Below are 21,475 nucleotides of genomic sequence, written 5' to 3'. Positions count from 1 at the left end.
ACTAAATCAGTGAACTGAAAAACAGTGCCAGGAATTCCCTCAAAATACAGGGTGGGGCAAAAGTAGGTTTACAGTTGTTTGTTTTGAAAATAATACAATGATTAATAAGTAATAATACAAGAATAAATTCTGTGTTTTGCGCACTCACAACTGTAAACAGCTGTGTGTTGCTTTAAGCTGCTATGTCTGGGGATAATTTATGTAGCAGGAGATAACTAACAGCCCACCAGAGAGTGGAGGTTTCGGGGTAACCACGCAGTCTGAAATCTGAGGAAAGGCAGGACCCTCCAAGCAGAGACAGGATGTGAGCATGTGCTGACCTATGGCAGAGTATGAGGAGATGAGGTCTAGGTGCCACAGAAAGAGGTAAAAGAATAGAGATAATTTAAAAAAGATTTTGACACATCAAATGACTTTATTTTCTTATTTTTAATTGAGGTATAATTGACACATAACATTATATTAGTTTCAGGTGTACAACACAATGGCTCAATATTTTTATATATTGCAAAATAATCACCATAATCAGTCTAGTTAACATCCGTCACAACATGTAGTCACATTTTTTTTTCTTGTGGTGAGAACATTTAAGATCTACACTCTTAACCACTTTCAAATATGCAGTACAGTATTATTAACTCTAGTTCCCATGCGGCACATTACATCCCCAGTGACGGGAACCCACTCACAGGGCCCCAATCTACTAGTAACTGCAAAATATTATCGCTTCTTTGTTGATTCTTTGGGATGTTCCACAGAGATAACGATGTCATCTGCAAATAGTCAGGTTTGTTTTTTTCTTCTCCAATCTGTAGACCTTATTTATTTTATAAACTGAAAGTTTGTACCTTTTGACCCCCTTTACCCATTTCTCCCACCCCACACCCCTGCCAACCACCAATCCATTTTCTGTGTATATGAGCATGTGATCATATGTGTATTTGTCCTTCTCTGTCTGACTTATTTAATGAAGCAAGTCTTTAAAACAAATTGCTGCAAAAATAAGGGCCCTTCTTGCAGGCTCTTCTCCATCAACCTTCACTGTTGCTTGTGACAAAATATTAGTGACAACGCAGGAGGATTAAGAATCAAATCACCCTGCACCTTGACTTTGGATTCCCTGACCTCTAGAATTATGAGAAAATAAATTTCTATTATTTAAGCCACCCAGTCTATTGTATTTTTGTTATGATAGCCATAGCTGACACCATAACTTATTTTAAATTGTAATTTCAAATCCTTTATTGGTGATATGTTGCCCTTGTATCTTACAACCTTGTTAAACTCACTTATGAGTTCCATTGCTTCTTTGTTGATTCTTTGGTATTTTCCACAGAGATAACCATGTCATCCGTAAATAGAGCCAGTTTTATTTTTTCCTCTCCAATCTGTATTCCTTTTCTTCTTTTTCTTGCCTTACTTCACTGGGGAGACCTTCCAGCACAATGTCAAATAGAAGTCGTGAGAACAGATAGATATCTTACCTTTGTTCTCAAATTTAAGGGGAAAGCATTTAGTCTTTCATCATTTCATTCTAAACGTGTATGGTAATGCTTGTAGAATGTTTTGCCCTTTATTTATTCCCAGATTAAGGAAATTTCCTTCTATTCTCAGTTTTCTGACAGTTTTTATCATGAATAAATGTTGAATTTTGCCTGATGATTTTTCTGCATTTATTGAAATATTGTTTTTTCTTGGTCTTCTGTTGACAGTGATTTTCTCTGTTCCACTTATTTTTAAATGTTGAACTAAAATTGCATACTTGGGATAAGCTCCACTTGGTCATGATATACTGGTCTTTTTCTATATTGCTGGATTTTTATATTCTAATATTCTCTTAAGAATATTTGTATCTATATCCATGAGCAATATTGTGTCTGTCATTTGTTATTTCAATAATGTTCTTTTCTGGTTTCACTACCAGGCCACATAATGCTGGCCACATAAAGTGAGTTGGGAACTAGTCCCTCCTCCTTAATTTCCCAAAAGAGTTTGCATGTAATTGCTATTATTTCTTCCTTAATATTTAGTAGAATTTGCCAGTGAAACTATCTGGTCCTGGGGTTTTCTTTCTTGGAAAGTCTTCATTTACTAATTAAATTTCTTCAACAGATACATTATTGTTCAGATTGTCTAATTCTTCTTGAGTGACAGTTAATAGTTTGTGTGTTTAAGAAATTTTTCCATTTATTTTGCATTATTAAATTTATTGGCATAATGTTTTTTATTAAATATGTTTTTATTGATTTTAGAGAGAGAGGAAGGGAGAAGGATAGAGAGATAGAAATATCAATGAGAGAGAAACATCAATTGGCTACCTCCCTCATGCCCCCTACTGGGAATTGAGCCCGTAACCCCAGACATGTGCCCCAATCGGGAATCTAACGATGAACTCTTAGTTCATGGGTCGACGCTCAAATCATTGCTATACTGGCCAGACCTGGCATTATGTTTTCACAATATCTTGTTCTGCTTTAGTGTTTGTAAGATCTGTAGCAATGTCCCTCCTTTATCCCTGATATTGATAATTTAGATCATCTCTCCTTTATCTTAGTCTCTCTAGAAGTTTATCAGTTTTATTGATCATGTCAAAGAACCAGCTTTGAATTTATTGAATTTTTCTCTATAACTTTTTCCTTTTTAATTCCATTGATTTCTCCTCTTATCTTTATTATTATCCTCCTTCTCCTTGCTTTGGATTTAGTTTATTCTTTTTTTCTGTTTTTTATTATTATTTATTTTATTTCTTTTTGTTTTCTAAATTTTTTTAAATTTAATAAATCTTTATTGTTCAGATTATTACAATTGTTCCTCTTTTTTTCCCCATAGTTCCCCTCCACCTGGTTCCCACCCCACCCTCTGCCCTTACTCCCCCCCTCCACACTGTCCTCATCCATAGGTGTACGATTTTTGTCTAGTCTATTCCCGCACCCCCCACACCCCTTTCCTTCCGAGAATTGTCAGTCCACTCCCTTTCTATGCCCCTGATTCTATTATATTCACAAGTTTATTCTGTTCATCAGATTTTTTTATTCACTTGATTTTTAGATTCACTTGTTGATAGATATGTATTTTTTGTTCATAATTTTTATCTTTACCTTTTTCTTCTTCTTCCTCTTCTTAAAGAGTACCTTTCAGCATTTCATATAATACTGGTTTGGTGGTGATGCACTCCTTTAGCTTTTTCTTATCTGTGAAGCTCTTTATCTGACCTTCAATTCTGAATGATAGCTTTGCTGGGTAGAGTAATCTTGGTTGTAGGTTCTTGCTATTCATCACATTGAAAATTTCTTGCCACTCCCTTCTGGCCTGCATAGTTTCTGTTGAGAAATCAGCTGACATTCGTGTGGGTGCTCCCTTGTAGGTAACTAACTGTTTTTCTCTTGCTGCTTTTAATATTCTCTCTTTGTCTTTTGCTCTTGGCATTTTAATTATGATGTGTCTTGGTGTGGTCCTCTTTGGATTCCTTTTGTTTGGGGTTCTGTGCACTTCCTGGACTTGTAAGTCTATTTCTTTCACCAGGTGGGGGAAGTTTTTGGTCATTATTTCTTCAAATAGGTTTTCAGTATCTTGCTCTCTCTCTTCTTCTGGCAACCCCATAATTTTGATGTTGGTACGCTTGAAGTTGTCCCAGAGGCTCCTTACACTATCTTCATTTTTTTAGATTCTTTTTTCTTTTTGCTTTCCCACTTGAGTGTTTTTTTGCTTCTTTGTATTTCAGATCTTTGACTTGATTCTTGCGATCCTCTAGTCTGCTGTTGGATCTCTGTATAATATTTTTTATTTCAGTCAGTGTATGTTTAATTTCTAGTTGGTCCTTTTTCATATCCTCGAGGGTCTCACTAAATTTATCGGCCTTTTCTAGAAAATTCTTGAAAAACCTTATAACCGTGGTTTTGAACTCTATATCCAGTCATTTGCTTTCCTCCATTTCTTTCATTTGTGATCTCTTTCTTTGTCTCTGCATTTTGGCTGCTTCCCTGAGTTGATAGAGTGGCTTTGTGTGCTAGGTGTCCTATAGGGCCCAGTGGCTCAGCCTCCCCAGTTACCTGAGGTGGACACTCTTGGTACACCCCTTTGTGGGCTATGTGCACAGTCTTGTTGTAGTTAAGTCTTGATTGTTGTTGGTATAACTGGGAGGAATTGACCTCCAGGCCAATTGGCTGTGAGGATCAGCTGTGTCTACGCTGGGAGAACTTCTGTGCTGGAGACATCCTTATGGGAGAAGACTTGCAAAAGCCTCTGTGCTCAGCTTGAATGGGGCGGAGTCTCAGGGTGGAGCAGACAGCATTGGTTTCCCATCAGCCCTGCTCTAATAGGTCCCTGTGTCTCAGTGTCCCGTGGTAATCACTGCAAGCACCTCTGAGAGAAAGCCGCCCTCAATTTCCCCTTGCTGCCAGACAGTCCAGTTTCTCCCCAAATGAGTCTGGGTCCCCAGAGTCTCACCCAGAACTGGAGTTCAGTGCAGTCGGCAGCTTTTGTCTCCCTCCTGCTTGAGAAAGCCAGCCACACACTCAGTTGCCTGTCCTCTCTGCACGCGCCTCGATACCTCTGCCTTCCACAGTTCCTCTGAGTCTCAGTGTGCTTTTCTCTTTCCTGACAGTCCGGTTTCACCCCGTATGAGTCTGGGTCCCCAGAGTCTTGCCTGGAACTGGAGTTAAGCACAGTTGGGAGCTTTTGTCTCCCTCCCGCTTGAGAAAGCCAGCCACAAACTCAGTTGCCAGTCCTCTCCACGTGCGCGTCTCAGTACCTCTGTTTCCTGCAGCTCCTCTGAGTCTCAGTGTGCTTTTCTCTTTCCTTCTAGTTGTAGAATTTCCACTCAGCCAGCCTTCCTGTGGTTCTGGATGATGTCCGTTTTGTCTTTTAGTTGTAGTTTTGAAATTGTTGTGCGAGGCAGCAGTTTAGGTGTTTACCTCTGCCGCCATCTTGGTTTCTCCTCACTCTTCTTTTTTTTAAACATAGGCATTTAATGCTACAAATATCCACCTGCACAGTACTTTGGCTATGCCCCACTCATTTTAATTTGTTGTATTTCCATTTTCATTCAATTCAAAATGTCTTCTAATTTCTCTTACAGCTTCCTCTTTGACTGATGGGTTAATTATAAATACATGTTTAAATTACAAATATTTATGGATTTCCCAGACATCTTTATTTTATTATTATTAAATTCTAGTTTAATTCTGTTCGGTAAGAGAACATACTTATACAATTTCAAATTTTTAAACAATTTTCTCGAGGTTTGTTTAGTAGTCCAGAATATGTTCTCTCTTGAGTGTTTTATGTGCACTTGAAAAGAATGAGTATTCATCTGCTGGTGAGTGGAGTTTTCTTTAAGTGTCAGTTAGGTCAGTGTGAGCAGCTTTTCTTGTGCTTATTGCCATTTGTATATCTTCTTTGGAGAAATGTCTATTCAAGCCCTTTGCCCTTTTAAAATTTGTGTAGTTTGTTTCTTTGTTATTGAATTGTAGGAGTTCTCTATATATTCTAGATTCAGCCATTATTTCTTAAGATAATTTTTCTTTCCCTTCTTCTCTCCTTCTGGATCTTAAGTTATATAGATTTGAGATATCTTTATATTATTTTACAGGCCACTGAGGCTCTGTTTATTTTTTTCAGCCTTTCTTTCAGTCTTTAATTCAATTTGGATCATTTCTCTTATGTCTTCTGAAGTCTCTAATCTGTTGTTAAACCCATTTTCATTTAAAGTTTGTGTTTTCATCTCTAGAAGTTCCATTTTCTGTTTTTTACACCTTCCATTTCTTTCCTCATGATTGTATTTTTTTCCTCTACACTCTTGAGCATATTTGGAATAGTTATTTATAATAGTTCTTATCTGCTAATATCACCTTTGTAATTTCCATGTCTTTTTCTATTGACTGAGTTTCCTCCTTGCTATGAATCACATTTTCCAGCTTTGTTGCATATCTAGTAATTTTTTTATTGAACTTTGTACATTATTATTATGTTGTTGAGTGGACTTGTTCTCCTAAAGCAGTTGTCAGCAAACTCATTAGTCAATAGAGCCAAATATCAACAGTACAACTATTGAAATTTCTTTTGAGAGGCAAATTTTTTAAACTTAAACTTCTTCTAATGCCACTTCTTCAAAATAGACTCTCCTAGGCCATGGTATTTTGTGGAAGAGCCACACTCAAGGGGCCAAAGAGCCACATGTGGCTCACGAGCCACAGTTTGCCGACCACAGTCCTAAAGAATATTTAGACTTTGTTATATCTTATAGTTAAGTTACTTACATATCAGCATGGTCAATTTGAGGTTTGTTTCAAAACTTAATTAGGGCCAGTTAAGGGTAAGATTTACTCTAGGACTAAGTTAGTCCTATTTCTAAGGTGTGACCCTTTCTAGAAGGTCAACAAAGTGCCCTGGATGTTCAGTGAGGTCTCTCCACTCTGGCTGGTAAGAACTTGAATGCCCCTCAGCCCTGTGTAGCTCTAAGACTTGCTCAGCTTACAAATGACCCAGTAGTTCTTTGCTCAGCTTTATGGATTTCTACCCTACATGCGTGCTACCTATTATTCAGCAACAGACTTAATCTACACAGATTTCTGGAGCCCTTTCTCTGCACAGCTCCCTCTACTCTGGCCTCCGTCACACAAATTCCAGTCTGTCAGACTTCCTGAATTTGATCTCTGTCGCTTCAACTCAGTGAGACCACCATGCACTGCTGCGCTGCTTCCTCTCTGTGCCTTGGTCCAGCAAATGCTTCCAGATAGAAAGTGGCGGTTTTCTAGCAAGACTCCTATCACTTGTTTCCCTTCTCTTGGGGGTCCCAGCCCTGCATTGCCTGCTGTCCAATGTCTAAAAACACATATTTCATGTATTTTGTCCAACTTTCTAGTTGTTCATAGTTGTAGGTAGGACTATAATCGCAGGTTACTGTGCTGTGAGGTCATGTACATTTTCAGTTTCTAAAAACTATTTTTTTTTTGCTTTCTGATTGTGCTTTCACATATAATTCTTCTATTTTATGGACACTGAATTATCTTCATGAATCATCCTGGGAATGTCGATTAGAATACTGTTCATGTCCTTCCTGTTTCTTAAATTGATGTGTTTCACTGAGCAAAATTTCCACTGCCATCTCAACTTAGACGCCATTTTGGGTTTGTCTATTATTTTCAAATAGCTAGTGAGTTTTAATTGACTGATACTATCCTATATAATAAAAGCCTAATTTGCAAATTGTCTCCTCCACCAGGAGTTTGACCGCTCGCTATGACATGCGCTGACTACCAGGGGGCGGCGCGGAACATGGTGGGCATTGGCAATGCGGTGCTGGCAGCAGCGGTAGTGGAGGCGCTGCCGGCCCCAATGGGCCCTGACGAGAGCGGGACCACAGTGGGATGGCGGAGCAGGTGAACAGGTGGTGCCAGGCCAAGGCATGTGCGAGTGGGGCCCAATCGCCCTGCTGATTGCCCCACAGATGGTGACCAGCGGTGGCAGTGGGAGGCGGGGCTGCTGCCTGGCTCCCAGGCACTGAGGGAGTGGGCGGAGGGCTGATGACTCAGGTGGAGGGATGCTTGGGGTCCCGGGGGCCCAGGTGCTGCCCAGGGCTCAGGGATTAGCTGGGACCTGCCCTTCCATGCCAGACATTCACACTTTGATCACCAGCCAGGCCTAGGGACTGTACCCGTGCATGAATTTCGTGCACTGGGCCTCTAGTTTATAATCAAAGTCTAGGTTAATCAGAATTGGTCCTGTGGCTTGGGGGGTGGGAGACATACCATAACCATTCACTCACTAGGTGGATGCTGGTTCCTTTGCTAGTGGGATCACAAGGATATTTCCCACATAATTCTCACAACTATTGTAACTATTATTCCAGTTTACAGCGGAGGAAACTGAAGCTCAGAGATGTTCAGTAACTTGCCAAGGCCACAGAACTAGTGAGGGAAGCAGCCAGGATTAGACCTCAGGCAGCCTGTCCAACCTGTATAAGTTTTTGTTTTTTTTCTGTATAGCTTCCAGAAACTCCATCTATCTGGCCTACTGATGCAACTATACCATGCTTTTCATTACAGGTACTGATATTTTCTAGTTTAAAATTGTCCTGTATATTTCATGTAGCTTTTCATGTGAGTATTTTAAGAATATTCATGGCAATAATTGTGTTTTTTTTTTATCAAGCAACTATATTCCACAATATTTTTTTCCCATGTTATAAACTATGTAACTTAAGTACTTCTTTGAGTTAAAGTCCTCAGTGAAACTAATGGACAAAGGAATAGACATTTTTGAGGGACTTCATGTATTCTTTGTATAATAAAATGTTCATACATTTTACCAAGCCATTCCCAGCAAGTAGTGCATAAGGTTGCCAGCTACATCATGGAGTGTCATTTTTAATTGGTATCTTTGGGAGACCTGAAGCTTCTGAGATGTCTAATGGTGGAATTGGAGGCATAGTGACATATGGGCAGAAGAGATATTTTTGGGAGCAGTCCCTTCCCTGTACCTCCCAAATCCCTTACAGACCCCCTTTCTCCTGAGGGGGCCCCTTCTGCACATGTTGGGGGCAGGGCCTGGGCTGGGGCACCTCTGCCAGGATCCTGCTGATCTATGTTCTTGCCTGACACTCAGCAGCTGTCGTGGAGGCGTGGGCTGCAGGCGCTGTTCCCCACGGGCCGTGTGCAGGCTGCAGGCCGGGGATCCTTTCCCGCCTAATCCAAGGGGCACTGAGGTGGGGAGGGAGACAGCTGGGTGTAACTGATCTGCAAAGGAATGGAATGGCCCAGGCCTCCCAGTGCTGGGCTGGGCCTTCTGCAGGCTGCCCTCCCCAGCTGCCGAGCTTTTAACCCTTCCCTCTCTTGCTTCTCTCTCCCCTCCATCCTGGGAGGTAATGTCACCCAGCTCAGCCAAGTCCCAGGAATGACCCCAGAGGGGTCTGAATACCTTGGAGAGGATCTGGCCTTGAGATAGTTACTGTTGGGGAAGCAAGGGCAAGAGCAAAAGGCATGAGCTCTCTCTGGCGAGTTTCCTGTCTTAGAAGGAGACAGAGGTCTCCAAAGGCCCAGTGGGTGATTCAGATAGCGGAGGCTGTGAGGTCACAGCGGGAAGGCCCAGCCTGAGTTGGAGCTCAGGGAAGACTCCCTGGAGGAGGCAAGGAAAGGAACACTGGGTTTAGAGTCTGGTGCTGCCTTCACCATTGCTCATTTTGCAGTAAGACCTTGGCTGAGTCACCCTCTTTCTAGAATCAGTGTCTTGCTCCTGAAAACTTGGAGTTCCAAGAAGATGATTTCCAAGGTTCTGTCCATAGTGGTAACAATAGCTCCATTCATTAAATGCCTAGTATAGGCCAGGAGCTTTATCCATAAACATTCTCACCATCACTTGGCCAGATTCTCATTCCCATTTTAATGACAAGGAAACTGAGATTTGGAGAGAATAAATCACACCACTATTCAGAGACAGAGTCTGTCCCCTAACCCAGGCTCCTTCACTGCACCCTGCTCCTCCTTCAGCTCCAACAACCTATAAATCATGATTTAGTTCAGGTAGAATAAGGCAGGATCTACAGTTGGTTGGGGTGCCGCAGAGGCAAAGGCTTCGCGGTGAGCCCCAGAGCTCTTGGGTGAAAGGTGGGCTAGGGCTGGGTAGGGCTCTTTGTTCCTGCTCTTCTCCTGCCCTGGGCACAACTGGGCTGGGATCTCCTGGCTCAGCCGGGCAGCCTCACACATGGCCACAGCCTCTGCAGTTGTCCAGCCCGTTGCCATCCATGATCTCACTTGACCCCCATGCCAACCCTGGGATGCAGAACCTGTCACTCCTTCTCACAACAGAGGACTGACGCTTGAAATTTGCCAACGTCCTCTAACTGGTAATTGGCTGAAGAGAGACTAGAAACCCCTTTTCACTGCCCCCTCTGGCTTCCTGGAGGAAGGGTCCTAGAGAATGAGCTAATGGGCCCCCACCGATCCTCTTCATGCTTCCTCCTGGTTGGAAAGGAAAGTCTGAATGTGGGCTCTGGAGTTACACAGCATGGACTCAAATCCTGGCTCCTCCACTCTCCAGCGGTGCAGCTGCCTAACCTCTCTGGGCCTTAGCTTCCTCATCTGTTGTGAAGGAAATGTAGGTGAAGAATGAATGAATGTGTGAACCAGGACTACATCCCCCTGCTCTAAGCAGAGCATAGGCATAGGCCAGCAATATGCCCCAGACGAGCAGAATCTAGGGGTGTGGTGGGGCCAGGGGCTGAAGAGAAGAATCCTGTGGGCCGGAGTTTCAAGACGGGTGTGAAGGTTAGGCAAGAACTATCTAGGAATATGGAGGAGAAGGGCATTCCAGATGAGGCAAAGGCCTCGGGTAAAGGTCAGAGGCAGGAATAGACCTGTGTGGGAGGAGCAGGGATGGAGTTTGGGTCCAGATGGCTGGGGGGCACTGGTCCACAGGGAGGTGGGTCTTCATGGTAAGTGAGGGCTGAGTGGCAAGCCTAGAGAATGGCTCAGCTCTCTCCAAGGTTGCAGCAGTTGAACCCATCCTGTTACCCTCCTTATTCCCTCTCCTCCCATTCCCTGGGCTGCCAGGACCGCTGGACAAAGGGCTGGGTGGGAGAGACAGCTGTGCAGGCCTCCTGCCTGCTGCAGGGGATTAGTTGGCACCACCACAGTAGTGGGGGGGAGGGGGGAAGACCTGGCTCCCTGGCGCTGTCCACCCCTATATACCCTTTAACTTTTTGCTGCCCGGACTCCTCACTTCCAAGTTTAAAGGCATGTTCCTACTCATTTTCCAGTGCTCTGTGTTAGACACTGGGGACATAGACATTGGGGACTGCCCAGCTAGAGGTGCCTTTATCCATCACTGTCCCAGCCCCAGGCCCTCTGAGACCCTTGATGTCTCTCCCAGCAAAAACTTTCTTCTCTTTCCACTGGCTTCTTCCAGGACATATGGTCAAGTCACTGCCTTCTTCAAACCAGCAAATAAACCTTTTTTTTTTTTTTTTTTACCTCATCCCTTATCCCTCTTCTGCCCTTCTCAGCTAAACTCCTGGAGTTGTCTGCACGATCTCCACTTCCTCACTGAAGACACTGTCCCCCAGATGCATCTCCTCTCCTTCCTGGGCAGAGCTGGACTACATTTCCCAGCTTCCCTTGCAGTTAGGTGTGGCCTTGCACATGAGTTCTGGCCAGTGTGATAAAAGCAAGCCACTTTCAGTCAGGCACCCCCAAACCTCCAGAGCATGTTCCCTGCACTCCTCCCAGGGCTGGCTTGATGCAGATGAGCATGGTGCCTTTGGAAGGCTCTTGCTGATAATGCTAGAATCCCAAGACAGAGGAGCCAGGGTCTCTGAATCATTTTGGATGCAAGGTTTCAGTCTCTCTCTCTCTCTCTCTCTCTCTCTCTCTCTCTCTCTCTCTCTCTCTCTCTCAAATAAACTATCATATTTGAACCACAGAAAATATCTGACTTGCTATCCATTAAAAAGGAATTTGGTTCCCCTTCTCCTCCATCTCCCAAAATGGGACAACCCAGGAAAGCAGGGAAGAGGAGGCCTGGAACCCTGAACAGAGGGTTGGAAGTGGAAAACTTTCTGCTTCTGGGGCAAGATATGGCCAATGAATTTACACACGTTTGATCTTAACTTGAAGTTGTTCCTGTTTGATTCCATCTGTGACTGCCATCTGCCTTCCCCGAACCACTATGACAAGTGTGGGAGACTCCTTGGGGAAATGTGAAAGGCAGGGCCACACATGGGTAACCAGGCCTTGGGGACCTAGCCCTTGGGGAGGAGGCTAAAGCTGGGCAGGTGCTGACACAGTTGATGGGAGTGGTGAGGAAAGGGTTAAGGGGTCTGTGAGCGGGATTGGCTCTCTGCTCAGTGAGGGCAGTAAAATCAGCATGTCGCCTCCAATTTGCTCCGGCCTGACCTTGAACGTGAATCATTCCATCACAATGTCCTTATTGATTTCCACAGGAAGAGGATTAAGCCCAGAAAATTGAGGCTGGAACTTGAGCCCCAAGCAAGGAGAATGGGATGGTTCTGGGGCTCAAAACCCCTCGTGTTTGCAAATACGTCACAGGGGGCTGCAGGCTAGGCAGCCGCCCAGCTCGCCCAGCTTGATACCAGCTCTCCGAGTGGCTGGGACCTCGGCTTCTGTTTCTCCCTTTTTTTTTTTTTAAGTAAATTTATTTTGGTGACATTGGTTAATAAAATTATATAAGTTTCAAGTGTACAACCCTATAACACATCATTTGTGCATGCCACTGTGTGCCCGCCACCCAAAGTCTAGCCTCCTATCACTGTATAGTTGACCCCTTTGCCCTCCACCCTCCCACCATGGGCTTCTATTTCTTACCAGTCTGTGTGGCCTCTGGGGTTTTCTTAAGCTTTAAGTCACGCACAGAGTGGAGAGGAAACAAGGGTTGGAGAGATGCTATAGATACCCCTTGAGTCTTGAGGCTATTCTCTGGATTCTCTCTAACCCCAGCACAGTCAACAGTGGTTGCAAAAACTTACTGAGCTTTATGAGACAATGGGAAAATAGATACAGAGACATTGAGACATGAAACTTACCCTCAGGACCTGCCATTCACATCCTATGTGAGAGGCATGTGCCCTGGCCCCACAGAGCTGGGACCATTCCCCAGGCCCCTTACCTGGGTGCCAGCTTCCCAGCTCCCAATATCCTCTTCCTTCTTCCCACCCCTCCCCCTAGGAATCAGTCCAATTCCAACCAACAGATACCAACTTAGGACCTGTCCTGTGTGCGGCACAGTGCTGGGCATGGGTGGGGCAGAAGTCAGGATGACCTCTGGGGCCATAAAATAGGGTCTTCACAGCTGAAACTCATTCAGATTCAAAGCACACCAGACACCCTCAGAGATGCTCAGAGGCTCGATGTCTTCCCATGGTTTATTGGATATCAAACAGAATACAGGTACAGGAGCAGAGAGTCTGCAGGAACAGCTGGGGACCATCCTGGTACAGAACCCTAACCCAACTCTGGGGGCACAGGACAACCACACACAACCAGATATACAGGACGGTGCTGGCCAGAACAACCTCATGTTCATGCTGTTTGGATCCAGGAGCACAAGTGACCTGGTGGTGGATGTGTGTATGGGTGTGGGTAGCAGAGTAGGGTGTGGAAGGGGCCCTGGCCCTGGTTTTAGGGGAGAAACTCTGGTTCAGAGACAAGGGTCTGACAGATGCTCAGAGAATCGGGCGGCACACACAGGGCTTGCATTTCCCACTGACAGGTGCTCTCCTGTTATCAGGCCCAGGAAGTAGTGAGCTGAGAACCAGCTGAACCACAAAATCCACCTGAAGTCCCTGCAGACACCAACGCCGCTATGTCCTTAGAGAAATGGCCACTGCAAAGCCGAGCTGCCCTCGCAGGCTGAAGGTACCCATTGAAAATCTATGACCTTGGAGGGTGGGCTGTCCAGCAATACTGAGAGGAGCTGTGCTGGGCCCTAGCTCTGAGGAAGTCATTCCCTCCCATCACCACCCACAAGAGCCAGCCCTCCTGCCAGGAAGGCCAGCTGTGGTGGATGGGGGCTGGGGGTGGTATGGAGTAGGCATGGGCCTGCTCTTCTAAACCTTTCCCAAATCACAATGTCAATAACAGAATCCCAGGGCACTCAGGGGACTTGAATGTCACTGAGCCCTCTCCTCAGTCTCTGGGTCTGAGCTCACAGATGTTGGTGAGACTAGGCCCAGGAACCTGCCCTTTTTGCTTCTGGGAATTCCTTCTGGGCAGCTCTATGCAGGCCGTGTGTTGCAATTAAAGCCCTCTTTCCTTTTACTGTGTCTGAGGTTCTCCGTGGCCAAGAAAGAGACTGGGCTCCCACATCCTGACCCTGCACTTGGTCTTGGGTCCAGCTCTGATCCCAGCTTCCTAGAAAAGCTCTCACCCCCTCCACCAAAAGCACTGTGGCCAGAGTCACGGATGTGCAGGGCTGCTGCCCTGACCCAGGGCCCATTCCAGACCTCAAGCCAGAGACAGAGTTGAGTTCCCCAAGCCCTCCGCTGTGGCACTTTCCCAAGTGTGGAGGAGGGGCAGCCTAGAGAGGGAGGCAGGATGGGCAGGTGTGGCCTGTTCTGGTCACTCTCTGTGCCTCTGCTCATTCCAGGCTCCGCATGAACCAGCTCTCCACACCTGAAGTGTCCCCTCCCCCACCCACAGGCCAGCTGGAAACTGAAAGCAGGGGTGATGGGAGGTGGCCCGGCCAGCCCCAGCCCCAGCCCCAGGCCTCAGGACCACTGGCAGGCACAGTCGGTGGGCTCCTGCACTGTGTAGGGCACCCAGGTGGCGTTGGTGGCACAGAAGAGCTGCACGGAGCGCCGCTGCAGGCCCACCTCTCGGCAGCACTTGCAGAAGCGGGCATAGGTGTTGATGTTGTAGTTGTAGATGCTGGCGGATGGGCACCTCCCATCACAGGACACTAGGTTCACCTGGGGATGGGCAAGCCCGTGAGGCGGCCTGTGTAGCTCCCACCTCTCCAACCCCCCTCCCCTTCCCCATCTTTGGCTGCCCCTCCCCCACTGCCTTTGGATGCCACGCACAGGGGTGTTGCTCCTGCATTCATTCTTGCGGATGGTCATGCGGATGGTCACTTTCTTGCAAGAGCGCCCATCCTCTTTACCTAGGGGGACAGGGTGGGTGAGGTGGCCGTGGCTGAAAAGTGCTTCCAGTGGCAGCAGGATGGGCCAGACTGGGGCAGTTAGTGTCATGCTGGAGGGTCCCTCTGGCAGCGTTAGTGCCCATGCATTAGAGCCCCTCCCCATCAGAGGGCAAGCTTTTAACTCAGAGGCCTGGAAGGAGATGGAGGCACGGAGGCACGGAAGGCAGAGGAGACAGAGGAAGGTGCCTGGGATGGCCTCGGGGGCTCTGGGCTAGGGAAGAGAAGGATTTGGGGACAGGCAGGATGCCTCCCCACCCCAGTCCCAACATCTGTCTCTAACCTCCATTGGTGACCTCACCCGTCTGATTTTCAGCTTTTCTATTCAAGAGGGATTCTAGCATTAAGATTCTGCAATTTCTTGAATGAAGGTAACCCCCGTCCTGAGTATCATGCATGCACACAGCAGGCTCACATGGTTTCCATATCTACTGCAGGGATGGAAACTGATAGCAGTGCTGTTTCCTCTGCCTGGACCATGCCTCCCACAGACAATAATCACGTGGCTCATTCATGCCCTCAACTGCTCAAGTATCTCCTCACCAATGGCCTACCATGAATCCCTTCTTGGAATGGCACCTCTCCCTGCACCAGTCCTCCTTCCTGACCCCTCCCCAGATGGTTTCTGCCCGGGACAGTGTCACCACCTGCTCAGAGATGCACTGCTGATTATGCTGCTGAAGTGTAAGCTGTAGAGCCTTCTGCACGGCCTCTTCCACAGTTTGTTGTGAGTTCTGTCCTCATTCTAAATAAATATTTACTTTCATACTTCAATCTGGCTTTGTAAGTTTTTGTTCTTTTTCTGAATGAGGGCCTCCACATTGCATAAGCTTCCGTCCCCATAAAACCAGAGGCATCCCCTCTATTATACACTGTATTTTACTAGTCATTCTGTCTCCCCCACTAAAATGGCAGCTCCGCGAGGCCTGATTTATCCTGTGTCCACAGTGCCTAGAACAGGGCCTGGCACATTGGTGCTCAGTTAATATTTGCCAGGTGCATGGACTTGCTGTGACCGCAGGTGCCTTCTGGAAATGGGGGGAATTCTTTCTTCTGTCCTCGGGCCTCACTACAGGTTTCCCACCACAGCGGCAGGAGGACTCCCAGCCAGAGCTAAGCTGACTTTGTCCACTCTCTGTGCTCCCACAAGGCAGGAGAACTGAGTGCTGTCCTGGCCATGGCCCCTGGGTCCGGAATGAGACTGGCTGAGTGACCAGTGGGAGCAAAGCGGTGACAGCATTGGGCATTGGTGGGCGCCAGGTGAGCGGGCACCGCTGAAGCATTCCCATGCAAGCCCAGGGGGCACAGCTTGCTACCCAGCATGCACTGTTGGCCGAAAGGCCTCTGCCAGAGGCAGGGAGCAGGGGTGCCACCCTCCCCACCCCCACCCCCAGAGCTGGGGGCACCTAGCAGAAGGGATATTGTTGGAAATAGCAATGCGGCTGCCCGCCTCCAGTTCCGTGGGCTCCCGAGAGGAGTACCTGGGTGGCAGTGGACACTAACCCGTGGAGGAGAGGCGGGGCTAACGGGGACCACGGGAAACAGGGTCCCCGGGGAACCTGGGGAGAGGGACACGGGTTGCAGGTCACATGGGGGCACACGGGATATTCAGGGAACATGAGTTGTGGGTCAGAGATCAGCCAGTGAGGCACTGAGCCCAACTTCCTTGGAGTATGTGAGGTGATCATAAAAAGTCTCACATTCTACAGCCCTCCAAGGAAGGGTCTGGGACCCGAGGGGGAGGGGAGGCATGTGGCACAGGCGCTAAGGCTGATCGGGCCATGCATGCCTATATGGCTGGGGCTGCAGGTCCAGGGCCAGGTGTGAGGACAGTTGCACAGACTTCTCACTCAGACTCCACAGGGAGTCTGAATCCCACCCACGAGGCCCCTCCAAGACAGGGCTCCTGGCCACAGGGAGAATTCATGTGGTGGTGGTGGGCATCTGGGCTGGGGGCCTTGGCTGGGGCAGGCCAGTGGGCTACTGACCTCCTGGACTCAATATCCCAATGTCCTTGTCTCCAACAAGAAGCAGAAGCCTTGCTGTTGGGACAGGAATGTGAGCATGGCCTCTGCCCAGCTGCCTATGTGTGCCAGTGCCTGAACCTCGTGGTGGAGGGATTATCCCTTCATCTACTCACCCCCGAAGAGCCACCACCAGAGGTGCCAGGCCAGGGCCTGGCCTTCTAGCCCCCTCATGACATGCTCTCCCCCAACCAGAGCCCCTCACCCCTGTGTCTCCACCATGATCACTCACATGTCCTGCAGCATCCTTCCAGGGAAGGTACCACTGAGCCCCCAACCTGGAGGGAGAAGAGGGGAGGTGGGTGGAAGATCCTGTCCAGATCAGGAGCCATGATCCCAGCAAGAGGCAAAGAGTCCCAGGGACTTGACTCCTTTTCTCCCATGATGCCCCAGGCAGGACCTCCAGGTCCTGCTGGCCATCAGGCCTTGGCCAGAGGAAGAAGGGGGCCCTGGGCTGGCCATGGGAGAGCCACAGGTGTGAGCTGACTGGTTGGGACATTGGCACTAAGACTGTCTGTGACTCTCACTGAGGCTGGAGCCCAGGTTAAGGTGATGCTTTCCAGTGGCAGCTCCCCCCAGGGAGGGAGTGGGGGCAGTAGCTGACACTTGGGTGAACAGCCTGGGCTCTGTCTCAGCCCTGGATAAGTTGTCCCTTTCTTCTGGGCTTAATTTCCCCATTTCTAAAATGGGAGCAATTCTCCCTTAGAGCCCTCCTCCTCTACTGTGAAATGGATAAGACAATGGATATGACAGTTCTTTGTGAATAAGTGTGAGTTTCTATATGTGTGTGATTTTGTGAGCATATATGTGTGTGTACATGTGTTATTGTGTGTATGAGAGTATGACTGTGTGTGTGTATTTATTTTCTAGGTAAGGTCAGAAATCTTTAAATGCCAATATTCATCTCAGGAGCTTTAATAATTTAACAATAACCCCAAACCCTCCAGGAAATCCTTATCCTAGGGGTGTACCCATAGTGACAGCTGTCCACACTAGTGCAAAAGTGCTGTGGTGTGTGATAGTGAGTGATGTGTGCACTGGCATATTGAGCTGTTAATGTCCCCGCGGAGTGTGTGGTGTGTGTGAGCAGTCGACTGTCTGTGGTGGTGTGTCTGTAACAGTGTATATTTGTGTGTATCTGTGTGTTGCCCTGTGATGTGTGAGGTGGTCAGAGCCAAAATGCATGGAGAGATGTGGAGCTGGGGTGGCGGGGCAGGCACAGGCTCTGGGAACCCCTCCTCCCACACTCTGCACAAAGGACCTCTCCCCACCCCACTAGTAAGAGAGCCGATGCCCCTGGCCTCAGGCCATGCTGCAGCGGGGGAGGCTGACACTGACCTTGGCACACTCAGTCTCATTGAGCGGTGGGCAGCTGATGGGCGAGCGGACAAGCACGGCGCCCAGGGGGGTGCTGCTGCAGTGGTGGCGGGCGCACTCTGCAATCCAGGATGCCCCGGGCTGGAGGGCACAGAGGTGGGCGATGGGGACCGTGGCCAGATGGATGGCCCGAGTGAACCAATAGGGTATAGCTCCAAAGACAGGTGCAGCCCCAAACCTGGTACTGCCCAGGACCCTATCTGTACCCAGCCCTGGGTCCTGGTCCTCGGTGTCTCCTGCTGGAACCCCTTCCTAGGTGGGCATTTAAGGGGTTGCATACCAAGAACAGGGAGGTGGTGCCGTTGGGGAAAGTGAAGAGGCAGGACACGTTCCTGCAGGAGCCGCAGCAGGCCGCCAGGTCCCGCGGGTGCTCATACTCCTGGTTCTGCAGGACAGGGAGGACGGGATGGGCTCAGCACATGCCCACCTCTGCCCTCCTGCCTCTCTCACTGTCTCTTGTCTCTGAGCCCAGAGCAGGGCCTCTGCAGATGCTCAGGAAGGGGACCCCAGGCTCCTTCCATCTCGGGCAGGAAGGTCATCCCACGTCTACTCTGTGGTTCCTTTGCTGCAGTTCCTGGGCTCAGCCCCAGTGATAAAGAGCCCCCCCACCCCTTTCGAAGACAGCATCGCTGGTAATTACGGGTGCCAGTTTCGGTTCCAGATAGACCTCAAGCTGAGTCCCAGTTCCTGTGGGACTTTTGACAAAGGACTGGACCTCCCTAACCCTCAGTTTTTTCATCTGAAAAACAGGAACAATTCTAAGCCTGTTTGTTCAATTAGTATTTCTTTAGCCTCACTAGAAGCCAGTAACTATCCTAAGCATCGGGCATGGAGAAGTGTTCAACAAATGATGGCCGCAACGCAAACACAGAAATAAAAAAACTAGGGGATATGCCAGCCATGGGAGGCGCTTCATAAATGTGTTCTCGGTCAAACCCCCACCCTTGCCAGGCCTTCACTCCCGCTGTTCCCCTCCTGGCCTCGCCCACCCCAGCCCTGTTTCCAGCACTTGCCACAGAGGTTTCCGGAGCCCCTAATGCCCACGCTCTAGACTTGTCTGGAGGGCTTGGGGAGAGCTGGAGGGCCCCTCTGGTTCTTGGAGCACCTAGGCTCTGCCAGGCCAGCCCTTCTAACGTGCCCCCTCCCCGTCCCATGCTGCCCCCTACCGCCTCGCAGTGGACGTCACACAGCACAGAGGTGGTGTTGATCTGGTAGAAGCCAGTGAGAGGGTCCAGCAGGTCAGTGCAGCGCGAGGTGTGGCACACGCCATCAGCCGAGAGCTCCACCACCGTCTGGCCCGGCTGCATCACCCCCAGCTCTCGGCTCAGGCATACGGCAGCCTTCACTGCATGGGCATGCAGGGTGGCCCCAGTCACCAAGAGCCCAGCACCCACCCCGCCCCACCCATGGCTCACTCACCCTGGCTCTACCTCCCTGCTCACCGCACTCGTATTTGGCGCAGCCACACACGTTCTCCTCACTGTGCATGAACTCCTCGTCCAGCTGGGACTTCTCCCACTGGGTGGGGCAGAGGTGGTCAGCACCCTGGGTGGGAAGGCCCAGCCCTGCCCTCGGGATAAGTCTGCCACCTGAGCCCCCCTCTCTCTCTCCTTGCAGCGGTGGAGAAGGGACTGGGGACCCTTGGCACCCTGTGAGCTCAGTCACCCTCCCACCGAGGTCCCCTGCTGAGGAGCACCCCAGTGTCTTCTCCGGGCCTCAGTCCTCTCCTGTTACTCTGAGCACCCACTGGCCCATCAATAGGGGACCAATGCATGGCTGCGGCACAGCATCTCGCTGGGCTCATGCTACTTCCCTTCTTCCTTCACCCGTTGAAGAGAGAGAGAGAGAGAGGATGGGACAGGAGGCAAAGTGAGAGGAGATGCATGTTGAGGTTTGGGGGGGGGGGGATACATATAATTCATAAAATTATGTGAAAAACATAACTTTAAACTAACTTGGCAGATTTCCTGACTCCCGATCCTGGCACTGTGATTACTAGCTACATGACCTTAACCTTAGTGTCCTTGTGTTTCCGTAAAATTGAGTTAATCATAGAATCATTGGGTTGTCATGAGAATTAATGTGATAATATACATAAAAGCCCTAGGAGAGTGCCTGGCATATAGTTAGCTCTCAATTAATATTAGCTGCCATCGTAAGTATCATCATCACCATTATCATCGTCTTCACCATCCTCCCCATCCCCGCCATCATCATCATCAGCATCCTTATCATCCCCATCTTCATCATCATGGTACTTAATCCTCACAACTCTGAAGCATGACCATGCCCACTTTACAAATAAGGGCACTGTGCCCAGAGAACAGGGCTTAGGACTCGAATACTGACCTGCAACCAAGGCTCTGTGTCCTAGATGGAAGGAACAGGGTCTCCAGGGGAAGGGGTGGGGAGGGAGGAAAGGAAACGGGGCAGGCCAGGGGAGGGGCAGGCTCTACATACCAGATGGCACCGGGGCACTGGGATTGTGTCGCAGTCACACTCTGAAAAACAGAAGGGGCCAGGACCCACCTCACCAGAGATGTCCAGGTGGAGGACCTTTGGGCCTCCAGACGCCTCACTGCAGGCGCAGCCCTCCTTCAGCCTGACTCCACGCCCCTAGCTGAGGCACCACTAGCAAACTTAAGGGAGTCAGCAGCTCCAGCTTCAGGGCAAGGTGCTCCAGGGCAGAGTGGCTGTGAAACACTCTTCTGGGAAACGCACGCAGCAGGTGGCTTTAAGTGCCTACTCTATGCCGAGCTTTCCTCTGTGCTCTGGGGACAAAGCAATGACTGAGACAGACTAAAACCCCTGCCTTCATGAAGTTTACATCCAGGCCCAGAAAAAGACAAGCAAAATATCCAGGTGCAAAATAGAATTTCTTGACTCTTTTTAAAACATGTTTTTATTGATTTCAAAGAGAGAAAGAGGGAGAGAGAGACAGACACATCAATGGTGAGAATCATGGATAGGCTGCCTCCTGCACGCCCCCTACTGGAGATCGAGCCCACAGCCCAGGCATGTGCCATGACTGGGAATAGAACCGTGACCTCCTGGTTCATGGGCCGACTCGACCACTGAGCCACACAGGCCAGGCTCAACTCTTTTTAGAAATTACATTTTTATATAAAGCTCACCGGTGTTCATGATTGATCATTGACATGACATGCCCACCTACTTCCCCAAAGGATTTGAGGTGAATTTAACAAAATTATATTACTAGTTGCAATAAAGACTTTGTTGATGGAAAGGGGCCCTGGATCTCCGCCTTTGGGAGAGGCTGCCCTGTCAGGACTTACCGCAGGACTTGTAGGGGCAGCAGCGGTCTGGGCTCCACACCTCCACCAGGGCAGTGCCCATGCCACACTGCACGTGGGGGCAGCGGAAGTTCTCACACACTGCACGGAGGGGAGGCAGGGGACACATCAGCT

At 48.7% G+C, this 21,475-nt stretch overlaps 1 protein-coding gene across 1 annotated transcript in view; it reads right to left on the bottom strand.

Moving 5' to 3' along the window:
- Positions 1-12,861: 12,861 nt before the first annotated feature.
- The window catches only part of OTOG (otogelin), a gene marked incomplete at its 5' end in the record, with an annotated part of 74,238 nt that continues 65,624 nt past the window's right edge, over positions 12,862-21,475 (bottom strand). The window contains 9 exons of the mRNA XM_080688425.1: positions 12,862-14,419; positions 14,531-14,610; positions 16,903-16,948; positions 18,009-18,128; positions 18,328-18,432; positions 19,214-19,392; positions 19,490-19,565; positions 20,508-20,548; positions 21,344-21,442. Coding sequence (XP_080544551.1) covers positions 14,219-14,419; positions 14,531-14,610; positions 16,903-16,948; positions 18,009-18,128; positions 18,328-18,432; positions 19,214-19,392; positions 19,490-19,565; positions 20,508-20,548; positions 21,344-21,442 — 947 coding nt within the window. The 3' untranslated portion in view covers positions 12,862-14,218. The remainder of the gene's footprint in view (positions 14,420-14,530; positions 14,611-16,902; positions 16,949-18,008; positions 18,129-18,327; positions 18,433-19,213; positions 19,393-19,489; positions 19,566-20,507; positions 20,549-21,343; positions 21,443-21,475) is intronic.

The sequence above is a fragment of the Plecotus auritus genome (assembly GCF_963455305.1).
Source record: "Plecotus auritus genome assembly, chromosome: 9".
Lineage (NCBI taxonomy): Eukaryota > Metazoa > Chordata > Mammalia > Chiroptera > Vespertilionidae > Plecotus > Plecotus auritus.
The sequence above is the reverse complement of the archived record's forward strand: the minus strand, read 5'-3'. Positions and strand labels throughout refer to the sequence as shown.